The following is a 22383-nucleotide window of genomic DNA, read 5'->3' on the forward strand; positions in this document are numbered from 1 at the left end:
CTGGGCCTGTGTGTCCGGAGCCTGTGCTCCGCAACGGGAGAGGCCACAACGGTGAGAGGCCCGTGTACTAAAAAAAAATAAATAAATGAAACAAATAAAAATAAATGAATGAACTTCAGCTACATGTATCAACATCGATAGAACTCAGGAAACCTAATACTGATTCAAAAAAGTCATGAAAGAATATGTTTATATCAAGTTGAACAACATTCAAAATTATACAATATATGGATGCAGTAATATGTTGTAAAACCATACAAAAAAGCAAGGCATGAAAAATGACACTGGTTACCTCAGGGAGGGGAAGAAGATGTGACTGGGGAGGGCTACATGGCGGGTTTTGTCATTCAGAAATGATTTGTTTTTGAAGCTGGGTGATGGGTACAGGTACATAGGTATTTGTTTTATAATTTATTCAAACTGTACAGATATGTATATTATAAAATTTTTAATGTATTATCGTGAAAAATAAATAAAATTTAAAAAGCAGGAATAATTGGATAGAGTGCTGGTGGGAGGGTAGATTGTTACAGGACCCTCCCCGAGGTCAGAGGGAATAAAACACTGCCCCCCATCCTGCTGAAGTGGAGCTAGGTGTGTAGGCGATTTCCTTGTGAAACATGGCTGTGAATGGGAACAGAGCCCAGAGAGCTAAGGTGATGGTAGGAGGAGGGGCAAAGAATGATTTTTCTAAGATGGGAGATACTAGACTATGCTTGTTTGCTGCTGGGAAAGACCCAGAGACCACAGAGAGGGACCGGATGGGAACACAGAAGAGAAAGGGAATAATGGAAGGGAAAGGAGCGGCTGGGGTCTGGGGCACTGGGCCTCAGAGAGAAGGAGAGGTCCTCAGGCCCTTCATTGTAACAGGAAGGAATGAAACAAAAGATGAACACAGATACTGGGAGGTTTAGAGATTCAGTGGGGGGAAGATGAAGGTCCTGGAACAATTCTCCCATGTCTGATGGCTTTTATTTTATCACTGAAGCATGAGATAAGATCATTTTTCTGTAGAGAGAATAGAAATATTAGTCAGTCTTTCTTAATAGCACGGTTGATAGAAATTTTTTACTATTGATAGTTTAGAAAAGTTTCAGCTTTACAATAATGTACATTTTTAGGACTATTGTCAAATTTGGGAAAACCTGTTTAGTTTCTTTCATATATGAGCTGTAAGATGTCAGGGCATTTCAATTTTCTTATAGAGTGAAGAGTACACATCTTCAGTACTCTTTGATTTTTCGCTGATTGTTAAGCAGGGCCTTGGAAGAGACACATGAGGGACCCTGAAGCTTCACTGACCTCTCTGTAAATCTGTCTTTGGCCTCTTTGAACTACTTTCTCCTCCAGGAAGCATTCTCTTGATTTTCCCTGGCCGAGGTTCTCCCACAGGGATTTATTCCTGTCACTCACAGGACTTTTCTCACTCTCTCTGAGGTAGCCAGGTCATCCTCCTTTGCTAGATAGAGGGAGCTCCAGAGGGTAAGGAGTCAGGACACACTTACCTTGGTTCAGCAGTCTTCCATCAGTCTGTGAGTGAGTCTTCACTGGAGCAGTGTGGCATGGTGGTCAAACATGTAGGCCTTGGAGGCAGGCAGATTGGAATTTGATTTTTTGCACCTTGGGTGTACAGAAAGAACAGGGTTCATCCTAATCCTTGGTTCATGACATACTCTCACCATTGGTCCAGGCTGGGGCTTCACTCCTAGCTCCTCTGTGTGACCCTGGGTAAGTTACTCATTGCTCTAAGTCTCAGTTTCCCCATCTGTAAACTGGGGATGATAACAATACCTACTACATCAGAATTTTGAGGATTCAATAACATAATCCATGAAACGCATGCACAGTCCCCAGTACCTAATGTTTAATAAATGGTAGCCCTCCACATGATTGGGAGTATACTGTAGGTGGAGGATACAGTATTGCATAACAAAGGCCCAGGCCCTGCCTTCCTGAGCTCACAGCCTATTGGGTACCACACAGCCCAGTGCCAGCCCTGATATATCCGAGACTTGTGAGTGCTTGTTGAATCAAAATTACTTCATTCTGTGCCTCTATTTCTTTTATTTTTTACTGTCACCCCAGTTCACCATCACTGTCACCACCTTTCAGATGTCTCCCATCTCTTATTTTGCTCTCTCTTGTCTTTCTGTTTACATCTCTCTGGTGGTTTCTCTTTCCTATCTCTCCTATTCTCTCTCAATCTCTCCCCTTCTTGCTATTGCTCTCTCTCTCTCTCTCCATTGCCTCTGTTGGGGGTTGCCTTGTCTCTATCCTGTCCCCATCTAACTTATGGTTCTCCTCTTGGTCTGTGTCTCCATCCTCACATATATAATACCATATTACCCTACCTCATCTGTTTCTGAATCTGTGTTCCAAAATTTCTGTCTTTTCTGTTTCTCTTTCAATTTCCTTTGGCTCCTTGGCCTCTTTTCTGTCCACCCCTCTGTCTCCATCACTCTGTACCTATTTATCTTATCTCTGCCTGTCTCCCAGTTCTCATCTTTCTATTTACGTTGCTGCATTCATCTGTCTCTGTTCCCCACCTATCTTTCTCTATTTCTATTCTCACCTTTCTGTTCCAGTCTCTGTCTTCACCCCAGCCTCCCATCCCCTCACAACTAACATTTACCTTCTCTTTGTTTCTCTCTCACACACATACCCCTATGTTGGTCTTCTTGCCCTTGTTTCCCTCTTTGAGTCTCTCCTCATCTATCACCCCTTTTCTACCTCTTACCATCTCTCTTGCTGGGTGGCTCTCCTCATGTGCCTGTCTCTTGTTTCCATCTTTCTGTCCCTATGTGTGTTTCATCTGTTTGCTATCTTGTCCCCAGATCCCTGTCTGTATCTCTCTGTCACTGACAGAGTAGTCAAGAGTATGGCCTCTGGTGTTAGACTGTTTGGATTCCAATCCTAGTTGTGCTGCTGACTTGCTGTGCCTCAGTGTCCTCATCTGTAAAACAGGGCTGATAACAGTACCTGCTTCAGTGTTACCAAGAGCATTAAATGAACTAACACATGTACAGCTTGTAGAACCATGCCTCAAATATAACAAATGCTCAAAAGTATTAGCTCCTAAAAATAAATAACAAGGACCTACTATAGCACAGGGAACTGTATTAAATATCTTGTAATAACCTATAATGGAAAAGAATATGAAAAAGACTACATATACCTATATATTTACATATATATAATTGAATCACTTTGCTGTACACCTGTAACATTGCAAATCAACTATACTTCAATTAAAAAAACATTAGTTTTGGGGGCTTCCCTGGTGGCGCAGTGGTTGAGAGTCCGCCTGCCGATGCAGGGGACACGGGTTCGTGCCCCGGTCCGGGAGGATCCCACATGCTGCGGAGCGGCTGGGCCCGTGAGCCATGGCCGCTGAGCCTGTGCGTCCGGAGCCTGCGCTCCGCAACGGGAGAGGCCACAGCAGTGAGAGGCCCGCGTACCGAAAAAAAAAAAAATTAGTTTCTATATCATCAACCTCTTCCTCCTCAACACCATCTCCGCTTCTATCTTTGTCTATCTAATCCCAGTCACTCTCTTTATCTACCTGGCTGTTATCATCTCTGTGTCTCTATCCTCATGTTTTATGTAACTGCCTTTCTGACCCCAATCTCTGTGTCTCTGTCCCCATCTCTCTCTCTCCCTACATTCCAGCCTCATTTCTGTCAGTCCCTCTTTTTCTACACTGCCCATTCAATCCGTCTGTACATCTCTCTGTCCCTAACCTTCTTTGTTTATTTATCACCATTTCTGACTATCTGTTCCTACCATTCAGGCCCTATTTCTTGGTCTCTGTCTCTTTATCTCCTTGTTCTCATTTCTCTATCCCCAATTCCCATATCTATCTTTATCTATTTCTTTATAAAAATCGTATTCTGTTTCTTTCTCCTCATCTCCCTGTGTCTTCTTCTGGCCTCTCTGGACAATTTAGATTGGAATTGGTCTGGTAGATAATGTGGAGCTATAAAAGGGTTTAGGAGGAAGCAGTAGGCCTGGCAAGAGGCAAGTGGCAGGGTGTGGAATTTCATGGCTCTGCCAAATCCTCCTGAAAGACGTGGCCTCTGAGGTCAAGGTTAGCATAAACCCCCTCAACTCAGCCTCTTCAAGAAAGACAAAGAATGCTGCAGTTATTGGGAGGACCAGGAAGGGGTATTTTTCTGAGTGAAATTCCATCCGGAAGCTGGAATCCAGAGCATTTCCTGTTGTAATGTTTCTTCCAGACTTGGAGAGTCTGAACTTGCCACGTAGCATGTGCACTGCATACATTTATTTCTACAGTAAGACACAGAGATGCATACATAATCCCCCACCCTCAGAGATGCAGACATGTGCAGAGACATAAAGATACACATAGAATCAAGAACCCTCACAGTTGCAGATACTCCAAGACATGGAAAATCACACAGAATGAATTACCAGCTGGCAGAGATGCTGATGTACACAGGGACATTGAGAGAACCATGGAAATACCCCCATCACAGCTCACGGAACCATGCAAACAGATACAGAAAAATAACTACACAGAAAAATTGTTCTTTTTCAGCCTGACATTCATATAAACAGAAACACACCAGAGCATCATGTATGAAAACACACCTTTATAGAAGTGTACACATTCATACATAATCACAAATATCCAAAGCAACAGAGAATCACATATAGCCATTGCTTTGCTGAAAGTGTAGAGGTAGCCAAACTTCCTCTGGCCCCCAAATGACAGATATGCTTCTCCTCTTGTGCCCCCCTCTCTGTGAAGGCACCACCAAGTACTCAAGCCAGAAATCTGACTGCTAGGAACTAGACAGAAATAATTGGAAAGATCTAGATAAAGTTTTTTTCCTAGAAAAATATAAAATAATAAAAATGGCAGAGGAAGTAGAGAACATGAATAGACCACTAGGCATTAATGAAACTGAAATGGTAGGTAAGGACATCCCTTCCCCCCAAATCCAGGCCCAGATGGATTTACAGGTATAATGTGCGGGACTCTCAGGAGTTACTTCTCTTCCTATACAAGTTATTCCAGAAAATAGAAAAGGAGAGAAAGCTGCCTAGCTCATTTTATTTGTCTAGTAAAATCTTGAAGTCTTGATTTTAAAAACAGATAAGGACAATTAAAGAAAATTGTAGGCTCATTTCACTTATGAATATAGATGCATAAATCTTAAATAAAATATTAGCTAATAGAATCCAACAGTATTTTAAAAATACATCACAATCAAATGGAGTTAATTCCAAGAATGCAAGGATAATGCATTCAAACTCAGAAAAATCTATCAATGTAATTTACCACATGAATAGACTAAGGGAGTGTAATCATATGAGTATCTCAATTAATGTAGAAAAAGTATGTCACATGTCTACTTACGATGAAAACTCTTTAAAAAATACAAATAGAAGGCAAATCTCTTAACTTGGTGAAGGTTACATACCAAAACTTTACAGCATATTTTGCAGTAAATGGAGAAATTTAAGATGCATTTCCCTGAAGATAAAGAAAAAGACTAGATACTTACTCTCACCAACTACTGTTTAACATAGAACTGGAAGTCTTGTTTAATACTATAAAGGGAGAAAAAGAAATGAGACATGTAAGGACTGGAAGAGAAGAGATAAAACCAACAGATTCAACTGACATACTATTAGAATTAAAAAGAGTTCAGCAAGGTTGCCAGGTACAAAATCAACTTATAAAAATCAATAACATTATTTACATTAGCAATAAACAACTAGAAAAAACAAGATACCTAAAATTAATCACTAGACCAAAGTATAAACTGTTCTAAATGTCAGGACAACTAAAAAAAATCAGAAAAAAACCCCATTCACAGAAAGATAGACAAGATGAAAAGGCAGAGGGCTATGTACCAGATGAAGGAACAAGATAAAACCTCAGAAAAACAACTAAATGAAGTGGAGGTAGAAAACCTTCCAGAAAAAGAATTCAGAATAATGATAGTGAAGATGATCGAGGAACTCGGAAAAAGAATGGAGGCAAAGATAGAGAAGATGCAAGAAATGTTTAACAAAGACCTAGAAGAATTAAAGAAAAAACACCAAGAAGAATTAAAGAACAAACAAACAGAGATGAACAATACAATAACTGAAATGAAAAATACACTAGAAGGAATCAATAGCAGAATAACTGAGGCAGAAGAACAGATAAGTGACCTAGAAGACACAATTGTGGAACTCACTGCCATGGAACAGAATAAAGAAAAAAGAATGAAAAGAAATGGAGACAGCCTGAGACCTCTGGGACAACATTAAACACAGCAACATTCACATTATAGGGATCCCAGAAGGAGAAGACAGAGAGAAAGGACCCAAGAAAATATTTGAAGAGATTATAGTCGAAAACTTACCTAACATGGGAAAGGAAAGAGCCACCCAAGTCCAGGAAGCGCAGACAGTCCCAGGTAAGATAAACCCAAAGAGAAACACACTGAGACACAGAGTAATCAAATTGAAGAAAATTAAAGACAAAGAAAAATTATTGAAAGCAACAAGGGAAAAATGACAAATAACATACAAGGGAACTCCTATAGGGTTAACAGCTGATTTCTCAGCAGAAACTACAAGTCAGAAGGGAGTGGCATGATATATTTAACGTGATGAAAGGGAAGAATCTACAACCAAGTTTACTCTACCTGGCAAGAATCTCATTCAGATATGATGGAGAAATCAAAAGCTTTACAGACAAGCAAAAGCTAAGAGAATTCAGCACCACCAAACAAGCTGTACAACAAATGCTAAAGGAATTTTCTAAGTGGGAAACACAAGAGAAGAAAAGGACCTACAAAAACAAACCCAAGAAAATTAAGAAAATGGTCACAGGAACATACATATAGATAATTACCTTAAACGTGAATGGATTAAATGCTCCAACCAAAAGACACAGGCTCACTGAATGGATACAAAAACAAGACCCATATATGTGTTGTCTACAAGAGACCCACTTCAGACCTAAGGACACATACAGACTGAAACTGAGGGGATGGAAAAATATATTCCATGCAAATGGAAATCAAAAGAAAGCTGGAGGAGCAATACTCATATCAGATAAAATAGACCTTAAAATAAAAATGTTATAAGAGACAAGGAAGGACACTACATAATGATCAAGGGATCAATCCAAGAAAAAGATATAACAATTATAAATATATATGCACCCAACACAGGAGCACCTAAATACATAAGGCAACTGCTAACAGCTCTAAAAGAGGAAATCAACAGTAACACAATAATAGTGGGGGACTTTAACACCTCACTTACACCAATGGACAGATCATCCAAACAGAAAATTAATAAGGAAACACAAGCTTTAAATGACACAATAGACCAGATAGATTTAATTGATATTTATTCATAGGACATTCCATCCAAAGACAGCAGATTGCACTTTCTTTCCCAGTGCATATGGAACATTCTCCAGGATAGAGCGCATCTTGGGTCACAAATCAAGCCTCAGTAAACATAAGAAAACTGAAATCATATCAAGCATCTGTTCTGACCACAACGCTATGAGATTAGAAATGAATTACAGGGAAAAAAACGTAAAAAACACAAACACATGGAGGCTAAACAATACGTTACTAAATAACCAAGAGATCACTGAAGAAATCAAAAGAGGAAATCAAAAAATACCTAGAGAAAAATTACAATGAAAACATGACGATCCAAAACCTATTGGATGCAGCAAAAGCAGTTCTAAGAGGGAAGTTTATAGCAATACAAGCCTACCTCAAGAAACAAGAAAAATCTCAAATAAACAACCTAACCTCACACCTAAAGGAACTAGAGAAAGAAGAACAAACAAAACCCAAACTTAGTAGAAGGAAAGAAACCATAAATAACAGAGCAGAAATAAACGAGATAGAAACAAAGAAAACAATACAAAAGATCAATAAAACTAAAAGCTGGTTCTTTGAGACAATAAACAAAATTGATACACCATTAGCCAGACTCATCATTAAAAAAAGGGAGAGGACTCAAATCAATAAAATTAGAAATGAAAAAGAAGTTACAACAGACACTGCAGAAATACAAAGCATCCTAAGAGACTACTACAAGGAACTCTATGCCAATAAAATGAACAACCTGGAAGAAATGGAGAAATTCTTAGAAAGGTATAACCTTCCAAGACTGAACCAGGAAGAAATAGAAAATATGAACACAGCAATCAGAAGTAATGAAATTGAAACTGTGATTAAAAATCTTCCAACAAACAAAAGTCTAGGACCAGATGGCTTCACGGGTGAAGACTATCAAACATTTAGAGAAGAGCTAACACCCATCCTTCTCAAACTCTTCCAAAAAACTGCAGAGGAAGGAACACTCTGAAACTCATTCTATGAGGCCACCATCACCCTGATACCAAAACCAGACAAAGACACTACAAAAAAAGAAAATTAGAGACCAATATCACTGATGAATATACATGCAAATATCCTCAACAAAATACTAGCAAACAGAATCCAACAACACATTAAAAGGATCATACACCATGATCAGGTGGGATTTATCCCAGGGATGCAAGGATTCTTCAATATATGCAAATCAATCTATGTGATACACCATATTAACAAACTGAAAATAAAAAGCATATGAGCATCTCGATAGATGCAGAAAAAGCTTTTGACAAAATTCAACAAGCATTTATGTTAAAAACTCTCCAGAAAGTGGGCATAGAGGGAACCTACTTCAACATAATAAAGGCCATATATGACAAAACCACAGCAAACATCATTCTCAATGGTGAAAAACTGAAAGCATTTCCTCTAAGATCAGGAACAAGACAAGGATGTCCACTCTTACCACTGTTATTCAACATAGTTTTGGAAGTCCTAGCCACGGCCATCAGAGAGGAAAATGAAATAAAAGGAATACAAATTGGAAAAGAAGAAGTAAAAGTGTTACTGTTTGCAGATGACATGACACTATACATAGAGAATCCGACAGATGCCACCAGAAAACTACTAGAGCTAATCAATGAATCTGGTAAAGTTGCAGGATACAAAATTAATGCACAGAAATCTCTTGCATTCCTATACACTAATGATGAAAAATCTGAAAGAGAAATTAAGGAAACACTCCCATTTACCACTCCAACAAAAAGAATAAAATACCTAGGAATAAACCTACCTAGGGAGACAAAAGATCTGTATGCAGAAAACTATAAGACACTGATGAAAGAAATTAAAGATGATACCAACAGATGGAGAGATATACCATGTTCTTGGATTGGAAGAATCAATACTGTGAAAATGACTATAGTACCCAAAGCAATCTATAGATTCAATGTAATCCCTATCAAATTACCAATAGCAGTTTTTACAGAACTAGAAGAAAAAATCTTAAAATTTGTATGGAGACACAAAAGACCCCAAATAGCCAAAGCAGTCTTTATTATTTTTTTTTAATTTATTTATTTTATTTTTGGCTGCGTTGGGTCTTTGCTGCTGCGCGCGGGCTTTTCTCTAGTTGCAGCAAGCGGGGGTTACTCTTCCTTGCGGTGCACAGGGTTCTCATTGGGGTGGCATCTCTTGTTGAGGAGCACGGGCTCTAGGTGTGCGGGATTCAGTAGTTTCAGCACGCGGGCTCAGTAGTTGTGGTTCGGAGCTCTAGAGTGCAGGCTCGGTAATTGTGGCGCATGGGCTTAGTTGCTCTGTGGCATGTGGGATCTTCCTGGACCAGGGCTCGAACCCGTGTCCCCTGCATTGGCAGGTGGATTCTTAACCACTGCGCCACCAGGGAAGCCCTAGCCAAAGCAGTCTTGAGGGATAAAAATGGAGCTGGAGGAATCAGACTCCCTGACTTCAGACTATACTACAAAGCTACAGTAATCAAGGCAATATGGTACTGGCACAAAAACAGAAATATAGATCAATGGAACAAGATAGAAAGCCCAAAGATAAACCCAGCACCTACGCTCAACTAATCTATGACAAAGGAGGCAAGGATATACAATGTTGAAAAGACAGTCTCTTCAATAAGTGGTGCTGGGAAAACTGGACAGCTACATGTAAAAGAATGAAATTAGAACACTCCCTAACAACATACACAAAAATAAACTCAAAATGGATTAGAGACCTAAATGTAAGACCGGACACTATAAAACTGTTAGAGGAAAACACAGGAAGAACACTCTTTGACATAAATCACAGCACGATCTTTTTTGATCCACCTCGTATAGTAATGGAAATAAAAACAAAAATAAACAAATGGGACCTAATGAAACTTCAAAGCTTTTGCAAAGCAAAGGAAACTACAAAGAAGATGAAAAGACAGCCCTCAGAATGGGAGAAAGTATTTGCAAACGAATCAACGGACAAAGGATTAATCTCCAAAATATATAAACAGCTCATGCAGCTCAATATTAATAAAACAAACAACCCAATCCAAAACTGGGCAGAAAACCTAAATAGACATTTCTCCAAAGAAGACATACAAATGGCCAAGAATCACATGAAAAGCTGCTCAACATCACTAATTATTAGAGAAATGCAAATCAAAACTACAATGAGGTATCATCTCACAGCAGTTAGAATGGGCATCATCAGAAAATCTACAAACAACAAATGCTGGAGAGGGTGTGGAGAAAACGGAACCCTCTTGCACTGCTGTGGGAATGTAAATTGATATAGCCAGTATGGAGGTTCCTTAAAAAACTCAAAATAAAATTCCCATATGACTCAGCAATCCCACTACTAGGTATATTCCCAGAGAAAACCATAATTCAAAAAGACACATGTACCAAAATGTTCATAGCAGCTCTATTCACAATAGCCCGGAGATGGAAACAACCTAAGTGTCCATCATTGGATGAATGGATAAAGAAGATGTGGCACATATATACAATGGAATATTTCTCAGCCATAAAAAGAAATGAAACTGAGCTATTTGTAATGAGGTGGATAGACCTAGAGTCTGTCATACAGAGTGAAGTTAAGTCAGAAAGAGAAAGACAAATATTGTATGCTAACACATATAATATGGAATTTAAGAAAAAAAAATGTCAAGAAGAACCTAGGGGTAAAACAGGAATAAAGACACAGACCTACTTGAGAATGGACTTGAGGATATGGGGAGGGGGAAGGGTAAGCTGTGACAAAGCGAAAGATAGGCATGGACATATATACAGTACCAAACGTAAGGTAGATAGATAGTGGGAAGCAGCCGCATAGCACAGGGAGATCAGCTCGGTGCTTTATGACTGCCTGGAGGGGTGGGATGGGGAGGGTGGGAGGGAGGGAGACGCAGGAGGTAAGGGAAGTGGGAACAGATGTATATGCATGACTGATTCACTTTGTTATAAAGCAGAAACTAAAAAAAAAAAAAAAAAAAAAAAAAAGACACATGCACCCCAGCGTTCATTGCAGCACTATTTACAATAGCCAGGTCATGGAAGCAACCTAAATGCCCATCGACAGACGAATGGATAAAGAAGATGTGGTACATATATACAAGGGAATATTACTCAGCCATAAAAAGGAACAAAATTGGGTCATTTGTAGAGACGTGGATGGATCTAGAGACGGTCATATAGAGTGAAGTAGGTCAGAAAAACAAATATCATATATTAACACATATGTGTGGAATGTAGAAAAATGGTACAGATGAACCAGTTTGCAGGGCAGAAATAGAGACACAGATGTAGAGAACAAACATATGGACACCAAGGTGGGAAAGTGGCAGGGGCATGGTGGTGTTGTGATGAATAGGGAGATTGGGATTGACATATATACACTAGTATGTATAAAATGGATAACTAATAAGGACCTGCTGTATAAAAAAATAAATAAAATTCATAAATCCAAAAAATAAAAGAAAACAAAAAAAATTGAGTGTTAACTGATAAAAAAATCACAGAAAATAGACTACAAAGTAACATAATTTTAATATATAAAAATATAGCTAAAAAAGAAAATAAAACTTAATGTGACAATATTAACACCAAACATCTTTTGTGTCAATAAATATAAATGGTCTTAGCTCATCTATTTAAAGAAAAACGTTTTTCTGTTGGATCCCTGAGCAAAACCCTACTATGTATTCAAGAGAGTCAACTAAAACAAATAGATTCAGAGAGGTTAAAAATACAAGTAGGGCAAAGGTATACCAGTCAAATGCAAATAAAGCAAGCAGAGGTTGTAATCTTAATTATCAGCCAAGTTAGAAAGTCAGAATGAAAGGCATTAATTGACTGTCAATGTCATGAAAAGGAAAGACTAAGGAACTGTCCACAGGTTGGAGGAGATAATGATGCCTAAATGCAATGTGGGATTCTGGTTTGGAGCCTGGAACAGAAAAAGGATATTAGTGGAAAAACTGGTGAAATCTGAATAAAGTCAGGAGTTTAGTTAATAGCAACGTACCAATGCTAATCTCTTAGTTTTCACAGATGTAGTTATATAAGATATTAACATGAGTGGCAACTAGATGAAGGGTTCTATAAAACTAAAATTATTCTGAAATAAAATACTTATTACAAAAAAGCATTAATGGAGACAAAAAAGGCCACAATTCACAATGAAAATATAAAGTTATGAGTATTTCTGTATCAAATAACATAGCAACTTTCACAAAGCTGAAATATTAAGAGATACAAGGAGCAATAGATAATAGATTGAAACACACTAAAAACAGGAGAAATTTAACTCACCTTTCTCATTCCAGGACAGATCAAATGAACAACAACAGCAACAAAAACCCAGTAAGAATACAGAAAACCTAAACAACAAAATCAATATTAGGCCAAGAAGAAAATCTCAATAAATCCCAAAAGGTAGAACTAATACTGACAATGTTCTCTGATCACAACTGGATAAAAGTAGAAATCAATGTAAAAAAGATCTTCCATCTGAATATATAAAATTCTCTGTCAAACAATTCTTGGGTCAAAGGGCAAACTGAAACCAAAATTGCTGAACTTCTAGACAATAATAATAATGAAAACATTACGTATCAGAATCTATGGGTACAGATGAAGCAGCAGTCAGAGAAAAGTTCATTGCCTCAAAATACTTATACTAAAAACAAGGGAAAAAATTAAATGAACCCAACTCAGAAAGTTAGTGAAAGAGAAACAGAATAAACTTAAGGGGAACAGAAGGAAAGAATTAACAAAGAGAAAAGTTCAAATAAAAGAGTTAGAAAACAGGTAACAGTAGAACTAAATAGATTAACCAATTCTGTGAAAAAGAAATACATAAGCCATTAAATAATAATCAAGAAAAGGAGAAAGCACAAAGACACAAACCAGGAAATGAAAAGTTGGACATAACAATAGTAAGAGGACTTTTTTTTTTTTTTTTTTTTTTTTTTTTTTGCGGTACGTGGGCCTCTCACTGTTGTGGCCTCTCCCATTGCGGAGCACAGGCTCCGGACGCGCAGGCTCAGCGGCTATGGCTCACGGGCCCCGCCGCTCCGTGGCATGTGGGATCTTCCCGGACCAGGGCACGAACCCATGTCCCCTGCTTTGGCAGGTGGAGTCTCAACCACTGTGCCACCAGGGAAGCCCCAGTAAGAGGACATTTTAAACATTATAAAGGACTTCCTCATGCAACTCTATGCAAATCGTTTTAAAGATCTTGAAGAAATGGAAAACATCCTAGGAAAATATAATTTAGCAAAACTCTAAAAGAAAAAAGTCCATATAGACCAATTTCCATGGAAGAAATAGAAAAAGTTATAAAGAGATACTTTCCCCCAAAAGCACTGGGCCATGATGATTTCACTGGGGAAGTCTGCTAACACTGAAAAGCAGATCATTTGAATGCTATTTTTATTTTCCTGATCCTAGATAAAGAAGGAACACTTTCATATTCTTTTTATGAAGTGAGTATAACATTGATATCAAGATCTAACAAAGATTTCACAAGAAAAAGATATAAACCAATCTTCACTTATGAATATCGATGCAAAATCCTAAATAAAATATTAGCAAACAGAATCCCTGACTATGTGGAGTTTATTTCCAAGAATGCAAAAATCATTCAATATTAGGAAATCCATTAATACAATCTAACATATAGTTGAATCTAAGGAGAAAAATCGTATCATCATTTTCAGAGATGCCAAAGAACCATTTGACAAAATTCAATACCCATCCTTTACAAAAAATTCTTTATAAAAATTTCTTCCTTAATATAATTATGTCTGCCTATCTATCTATCTATCCATCCATCCATTCCCAAATCCAGCAATCCAGCACTTCACTTAACCAGTAAACACTAGCAGCATTTATATGCTAAACTCACAAGGGTATCTACTCTCTCCACTACAATTTAACATTATATTGGAGGTAGTAAAAGCATTGTGATTAGAAAAGAAAAAGAAATTAGAAATTACAATTGGAATGGAGGAGGTAAAGCTATCATTACTTATAGATAAGACTGTAGAGCCAGAAAACCCGAGCAAACCAATAGAAAACTATTACAAACAAGAGAACTCAGCAAGGTAGCAGGATATAAAATTAATATATAGAAATCATTCAGTTAGAAGATATATGGAAGAGAAGGCTCCATTTATCATAGCAACAAAAAAGACAAAATAATGTCTTAGTCTGTTGGGGCTGCTATAACAGAATACCACAGACTGGTTGGCTTATAAACAACCGAAATTTATTATTCTCAGTTCTAGAGGCTGGGAAGTCCAAGATCAAGACACTCAAAGATTTTATGTCTGGGGAGGGCCCACTTCCTGGTTCATAGACAGCCATCTTCTCGCTGTGTCCTCACATAGCAGGAGTGGCAAGGGAGCTCTCTTGGGTCTCTTTTATAAGGGCACTAATCCCAGTCATGAGGGCTCCAATCTCATGATCTAATCACCTGCCAAAGGTCCTACCTCCAAACACTATCACATTGGGGATTAGGTTTCAATGTAAAATTTGGGGGGTGGGGGCAGACACAAACATTCAGTCTACAGCAAATACGTAGAAACAAACTTAACAAGAAATGTCTAAATCCTTCAAGAGAAAACATTTGTAACACTCTGAAGAAACAAATAGAAAGGCACCCCATTTTCTTAAATAGGAAGACTCAAAATCATAAAGATGTAAAATTAATTTATAAATTTAGTATAAGCTAATTAAAAATACCATATCTTTTCTTTTTCTGAAACTAGACAAGCTGAATTAAAGATCAAATGGAAAAATAACAAACAAGCACAGCCAGAATATCTCTGAAAAGGAAGAACAATGATGGGGGACTATTGCTACAATAATTCTCTATAAAAAACCAAAATGAATATTTAGATACCCAAACTTAGACAGAGTCTATGGTCAGCTGAGAGGTTCTACGTGCTGGATCAGGCTCTGTTGATCTCAACTCTGCCAGCTCATGTGTCTGCACTGAGCTGGTGGCTTGGCTGGAGGTTGGCTGCTATAGGATGCCTTGGCTGGGAGGACCAGGCTCATTTCTATATGTCTCTCACATCCCTCCAGCAGACTAGCCTGGGTATGTTCTCATAGCAGTGGCAGGGGTCCAAGAGAGGAAGCAGAATATGCAAGAGCTTTCTCAGGTCTCTGCTTATATCAAATTTGCTACTATCCCGTTGGTTGAAGTAAATTATATGGCCAAACTCAGTCAGTATGGGAGGGCACTACCAAAGGGTGTGGAGACACATAAAAAATTGGGGTCATTAATGCAATCTATCACAAAAGCACAAATCATAATCTAGAATCCATAAAAGAAAACATAGATAAATTTGTTTACATAAAAATAAAGTAAAATTTGCTTGGAAAAAAAATCCATTAGCAAAGTCAAAAAAACAACAAACTGGGGGCCTCCCTGGTGGCGCAGTGGTTGAGAGTCCGCCTGCCGATGCAGGGGATACGGGTTCGTGCCCCGGTCTGGGAGGATCCCATATGCCGCGGAGCGGCTGGGCCCGTGAGCCATGGCCGCTGGGCCTGCGCATCCGGAGCCTGTGCTCCGCAACGGGAGAGGCCACAACAGTGAGAGGCCCGCATACCGCAAAAAAAAAAAAAAAAAAAAAAAAAAAAAACTGGGAAAAAATACTGACAACTGATATCATTCACAAAGGTCTAATTTCTCTAATTATATAACAAGCTTGTAGAAATCGAGAAAATAAACAGAGCGTATAAATAGACAACTCACAGGAAAAGACAAAAATGACCCTTAAACATATGAAAAGATGCTCAACCTCACTCATCATAAGAGAAATGTCAATTAAAACTAGAGTGAAACACTGTTTCTTACCTATGACATTGGCAAAAATCCGAAAGTCTTTAATGATACACTTTCTGAGTGAGGTGGTGGTGAAACACATAAACTCATACATGGGTGGTAAGTGCAAAATGGTACACCTACGGAGGGAAATTTTGGCAATATCTACCAAAGTTACAAATGTGATTCTTAGAATTTATCCTATAGAAATATCTGCATACATATGAAATGTCTATTCATTATGGCACCATTTGTAATACCAAAGGACTGAAAATACCCTGAACATCCATCAGTAGGGTACTGCAGTTATTAAATCAACTATTACACATCCACATAATGTAACGGTTTCTCAGCTTTCAACAGTTTCAAGTCATACTACATGACTTTCTATGTAGTGGAAACTTCCTAATGCTCTGATATGTAAGGACCTGCAGGATGTATCACGTGAAAAAAGCAACATGTATAACTGTATGTATAGTATAGTATGTCACCTTTTGTGTAAGAAAGAGGGAGCTGGAATAGGATATACATTTATACTTGTTTGTATCTGCATAAAGAAACACTGGAAGAATTAAAAAAAAATGAATAAAACTGGTAACTGTGGGCGGTGTGTATGGTGGCAACTGGGTAGAATGGACAAAGATGAGTGACAATTCTCAAAGTATAATTTTTATATAGTTTTGCTATTCAAAATGCGTGTATATAATCTATTCAAAAAATAAAAATATTCAGGGCTTCCCTGGTGGCGCAGTGGTTGATAGTCTGCCTGCCGATGCAGGGGACACGGGTTCGTGCCCCAATCCGGGGGATCCCACGTGCCGTGGAGTGGCTGGGCCCGTGAGCCATGGCCGCTGAGCCTGCGTGTCTGGAACCTGTGCTCTGTGGCAGGAGAGCCCACAGCAGTGAGAGGCCCACGTACCGCAAAAAAAAAAAAAAAAAAAAAAAAAAAAAAAAAATCAGAATATTAACAAAAACTGTAAAGCCACTAGGAATTAACTTAGTAAAAAACACACAAAAATTCTAAAGAGAAAACTTTAAACTCTTAATAAAGAGCACAGATAGAAGGTCAACTGAACAAATGAGGAGATATTCCATGATCTTGGATGGGACAAGTTAATATTTTGATGGTGTCAACTCCCCCAAATTAATCTATAAATTCAGTGCAATCCTAATCAAAATTACAGTTGGTTTTTTGAAGAGCTTGATAAAATTTTTAAAATTTATGCAGAGATATAGTTAAGACAACTCAAAAGAAGACTAAAGAGGAGGGGACTTGCCCTATCAGATTTAAGATACATTACAAAATATTAAAAACAAGGTGGTATTAGTACAAGAACAGAAACAGACCTATGTGTGTATGTTTCATAATATATGACAAAGGTGGCATGGTAAATCAATGAAAAAGGAAGGATTGTTTAGTATTTGGTGGTGGGAAATGTGGCTCATTATGTGGAAAAAATAAAATTGCATACCTACCTATCACCACATATGAGCATGGATTCTAAATGGATTAAAACCTAAAGGTGAAAGGTAAAACTATAAAGTTAATAGAAAAAAAATAGAAGAATATCTTTGTGACCTAGGAGGAGGGAGCTACTTTTTAAGTAAAACCCCCCAAACCGGGCTTCCCTGGTGGCGCAGTGGTTGAGAGTCTGCCTGCCGATGCAGGGGACACGGGTTCGTGACCCGGTCTGGGAAGATCCCACATGCCGAGGAGCGGCTGGGCCCGTGAGCCGTGGCTGCTGAGCCTGCGCGTCCAGAGCCTGTGCTCCGCAATGGGAGAGGCCACAACAGTGAGAGGCCCACGTACCGCAAAAAAAAAAAAAAACAACCCCAAGCCAAAAACCATAAAGCAAAAATGTGATGCATTTGACTACATTAAAATTAACAGTTTCTGTTCAAATATGGCTATCATGGGCAAAGTTAAAACAGGGGGAGAATCCTGTTGGTTTCAGGGGACTGAAACCAACAGGGGACTAATAGCTAGACTATATAAGGAACTCTAGCAGATCAACAGGAAAGATAGGAACCCTAATAGAAAAAAATGGCCTAACTATACAAGCAGGCAATTTACAGAAGAGGCGTCTGACACACATCTAAAGAGATGCTCAAAAATTAATTAGTGGTAATTCCCTGGTGGTCCGGTGGTTAGGACTCTGTGCTTTCACTGCTGAGGGCGCAGGTTCAATCCCTGGTCAGGGGACTAAGATCTCACAAGCCGTGAGACACGGCCAAAAAAAAATTAATTAATAATCAGAGAAATGTAAACTAAAGCAAGGTAAGATATAGTAATACCTATTAAACCTAATAGACCAGTAAAAACTAGAAAGCTGGAAAATGTTATGTGTCAGTGAGGATGTAGGGATCCAGGAATCTTTGTACACTGGTGGTAAAACTGGACTGGTGTAGCCATCCCAGAGAACCATTTAGCAGTATTAGTATTCTTAGTCAAACTAAGTATATGCACACTTCATGATGCAATCATTCTGTTCCTGGATATATGTTTCAAAAGAAATTCTCATACAGGCCAATAAGGAGACATGCACAAGGATGTTCATCACAGTATTACTTGTGGTGTCATGGAGCTGGAGGCAATCTTGCTGTCCATTATCGGGGGAACATTCAGGGAAAATGTGGTGAAGGCACACTGGTTAGCATGAGCAGTTAGAGGCAATGGATTAGATGTATACACAGCAATATGGATAGACTTTAAAAACAAAAGGCTGAATGAAAAAAGTAAGAAACAGATTGAGATACCATTTATATAAAACAAAAATGCACAGACACAAAACATTCTCCACAGTGGGACAACCTGGTGTTATGTGCCTCCTGAGGAGACACAATATGAAGTAAGTGGTATCCTCTATGTACTGTTATTGCTGAAATTATTTAACCTGAATCTAATCATGTGGAAAGAGCAGATGAATCCAGATATTCTGTGGGACATTCTACAAGAAACTGGCCTGGACTCTTGAAAAGTATCAGTGTAATATCAAACACACAAAAAATCTAGGGGTACTATTTTAGATTAAAAGAGGTTAAAGTGCTACAACAACCAAACATAATACACAAACCTTAATTAGATACTGGGATCAAAAAATCAGAGCAGGTCTAAGAACATTTTGGGCTTAACTGGAAAATTTGAATATAGGGTATCTTTGATGGTATTATTGAATTAGTAAGTTTTCTTAGGTGTGATAATGGTATTGTGGTTATGCAGGAGAATGTCCTTATTCTAGTAGATGTGTGCTGAAGTTTTTAGGGGTGAGCTGTTATACTGCCTGAAAGAAGATGTATACATATACATATAAAGAGAAGTAGAACAAATTTGGCAAAATATTAAGAGTATATGGGCTTTCATTGTACTATTTTTTCAACTGTTCTGAATTTTGAAAAACGGAAAAATGAAAATTTTGGGGAAATATGTGCATGTAAAACAACAATACATATTTTGCAAGAACACATATATACAAAAAGCTATGTATAAAACACTTTAAAATGCTTACCTAGGGCTTCCCTGGTGGCGCAGTGGTTGAGAGTCCACCTGCTGATGCAGGGGACACGGGTTCATGCCCCGGTCCGGGAAGATCTCACATGCCGCAGAGCAGCTGGGTCCGTGAGCCATGGCTGCTGAGCCTGCACGTCCGGAGCCTGTGCTCCACAACGGGAGAGGCCACAACAGTGAGAGGCCCGCATACCACAAAAAAAAAATGCTTGCCTACATGAAGGAAATGAGAGTGGGAAGTAGAGATGAAAGAGAATTTAAAAAACAACAAAAACCTCTCCCTAAAGTAACACTCACTCATTGAATACATGGAAAACAAAGAAAAGCACAATGAAGAAAACTAAATTCATTGATAATTTCATTTTCTCTGTCAGCAGTTCTCAAAATGTGGTACCTGGACTAGCAACAGCAGCAGCTTCATCATCATCAACTTCTTCATCTTCTTCATCATCATCACCATCACCACCACCACCACCACCACTACCACCATCACCACCAACACCACCATCACCACCTGGGAACTTGTTAGAAATGCAAATTCCTGGGCTCTACTACAGGCTTAACTAAAACACAATTCTGGGTGTGGGGCCCAGCATCTGGTATTTTAACAAGCTCTCCCAAGTGATTCTGCTGCAGCCCAAGTTTGAGAACCACTGATCTAGATTTAGACACTATTAATTTTGTTATAGATCCTCATAGTCTTTCTAAAAAAATATGAAATACTTCAGGCATACAAATAAGTATGAAGAATAATATAGCACACACCCATGTACCTATTACCCAGATAAAATATTAGACAGTCAAAGTCCCCTGTGTATTTCTCTCTCATTTTGTTCCCCAGAGGTAATCACCATTCTGCATTTGGTGTTTAATTCCTTTGTTTAAAAAATATTGTTTACATATTTATGTAATTGATAAACAAAATAGTGCATTGTATTCTAGTTTAAAAAAATCTATATAAATGATCTCACACATCATGTATCCTTCCACAACTTGCATTTTATCACAGCATTATGTTTCTGAAATTTATCTGGATTGATATACCCAATTCTGGTTCATTTTTTTCACTGTTGTATATAGTATTCTGTTGTGTGGCTATACCACTATTTATTTATTCTCCTTTTGGTGAACTTTTAGATTGTTGAGATTTTTTTCTCTATTACTAACAGTTCTGCAATGAATATTGCTGGGTCCCAGGGCCATCTTTAACTATTCTGATGACTTCTTAATTGTTTTCCAAAGTAGTAATACCAATTTTCATTCCTATCAAAGACTTCATCACAAATTTTTTCCTCATGGTTTGTGCATTTGGGACTTTGTTTAAAAAGTCCTTCCACAGTCCTAGGTCACAAAGATATTCTCCACCCTCTCATGTGGAAATAAATAGGGATCCAGTTTTAGTTTTCTCGTTATGGTGAGCCAAACTTCCCAGCACTATCTACTGAAATGTCCATTTCCCATTGATTTGTGGTGTAGGCCTGTAAACTTACCCATTTAACAAACATTTGCTGAAGCATGCCTTGTACCAGTCTTGTGCTGGGTCCTGCTGAGGGTGCGAAGATATATGGCCCCTAGTCTCAGGGAATTCACTCTCCTGTGGAGATACAGCCACATAAATGATTACAGTACTAAGTGATAAATGCAACAAGTGCTCTGAGTTTCTCACTCAGCTGGGAAAGTTCATAGAAGCGACAAGAGTTAGGTCTTAAAGAAAAAGGAAGAATTTGCTAATGCAGGGGGGAAGGTGGAGGTGGCCAGGGCTGGTCTGGGGTCCAGAGGAGTTGTGTTTCTCTAGGGTAAGAGTTTAGAAGCCTTCCATGGACGTAGGGGCAGTGAGTCCTTCGTATATAAGAGGTAGGAGTAGGCAGAGGAAGTCATTTTCTGCCTGGATATGCTAGAGGTTGATATCCTTGGGATAGAGGGGCTCGGCCTCACCCCAAAGTTTAGGCTAGAGGAAGAGGAGTGGCTGGAACTAAATTATCAGGAAGAAGACATTTTCAGACTGGTAATTACTTTTTTAAGGGGGAGACCTCATTCTCCAGCCGGGTCAGGAGCTCCCTGAGATGGCTTCTGAAGAAACCCTTACTTGTCCCCACTCCAGAGGTAAATCCATTCCCTCCAGCAGACGCTGCTCTGGGGCCTGAGGGAGGGAGGGAGGGAGGGAGGAGGAGGGGAAGAAGGCAAATGGGTGGGAGAGGCTTCCAGTTGTTCGGTTTGTAGGCCTGGCCGTGGATCTGCGCTGCAGCAGAAAGAGCTCTGAGTGGCTCCCTCAGGGTTCCTCTGGGACCCCGCAAGCTGGGACGGTTGCTGGGAGCAGCTAACGTAGTCATTTCAGGTGGGTATACTCAGCAAAACATGTGACCCTGGCGGCCATTTTCTCACACCCTGCCCGTCGCCATCTTCCGTTGTAGACAAAGGCACCGACCCCCCACCCTTGTCTGATGCGGCCTTGGCGATCACTTGGTCACTAAGATTCGAGAACACACATATTTAGGGCCACACATATTAGAGGCCCGCAGAAAATAACTTGGCTTACAAGTAGGTTATATGGCCACACCAGCCAACGAACTGTTGCCGCCTCGCCGCCTCGCCGCCTCGCCGCCTCCCCGCCTCGCCGCCTCCCCTGCTCGGCCATTTCCTTACTTTACGGAGCGTCCGGGAGGCGGGGCCAGCGCG

General features: G+C 39.1%; 1 protein-coding gene across 6 annotated transcripts; it reads right to left on the bottom strand.

Annotated features, from left to right (window-relative positions):
* Positions 1-433: 433 nt before the first annotated feature.
* On the bottom strand, positions 434-22350 carry LOC309796736 (uncharacterized protein). 6 transcript variants are annotated; one of them, XR_014292494.1, is made up of 6 exons: positions 22244-22350; positions 21198-21301; positions 12680-12747; positions 5532-5577; positions 1506-1620; positions 434-1008 (listed from the first exon to the last, which is right to left on the bottom strand). XR_014292494.1 is itself a non-coding variant. In XM_082610037.1 (4 exons), exons 1-3 carry the CDS (start codon positions 22340-22342, stop codon positions 1545-1547), a joined length of 279 nt encoding a protein of 92 aa, XP_082466163.1. In that variant the 5' UTR covers positions 22343-22350; the 3' UTR covers positions 434-1008; positions 1506-1544. The 6 variants fall into 6 exon arrangements, 2 of the variants coding, with proteins under 2 accessions (XP_082466163.1, XP_082466162.1); XR_014292493.1 differs by lacking the exon at positions 5532-5577; XR_014292496.1 differs by lacking the exons at positions 21198-21301; positions 22244-22350 and adding an exon at positions 19709-19906.
* Between the last annotated feature and the right edge of the window lie 33 nt (positions 22351-22383).

This window comes from Mesoplodon mirus, assembly GCF_964341445.2.
Source record: "Mesoplodon mirus genome assembly, chromosome: X".
Classification (NCBI taxonomy): domain Eukaryota; kingdom Metazoa; phylum Chordata; class Mammalia; order Artiodactyla; family Ziphiidae; genus Mesoplodon; species Mesoplodon mirus.

Coding starts and splice junctions, on each gene's coding strand:
- LOC309796736 (XM_082610036.1), bottom strand. CDS start 22,342: ATGGCCGAGCAGGGGAGGCGGCGAGGCGGGGAGGCGGCGAGGCGGCGA. Junction 21,302..22,243: donor TGTGGCCATATAACCTACTT/GTAAGCCAAGTT, acceptor GTATCTCCACAG/GAGAGTGAATTCCCTGAGAC. Junction 12,315..12,679: donor TCTGTCCTGGAATGAGAAAG/GTGAGTTAAATT, acceptor TTTCTGTTCCAG/GCTCCAAACCAGAATCCCAC.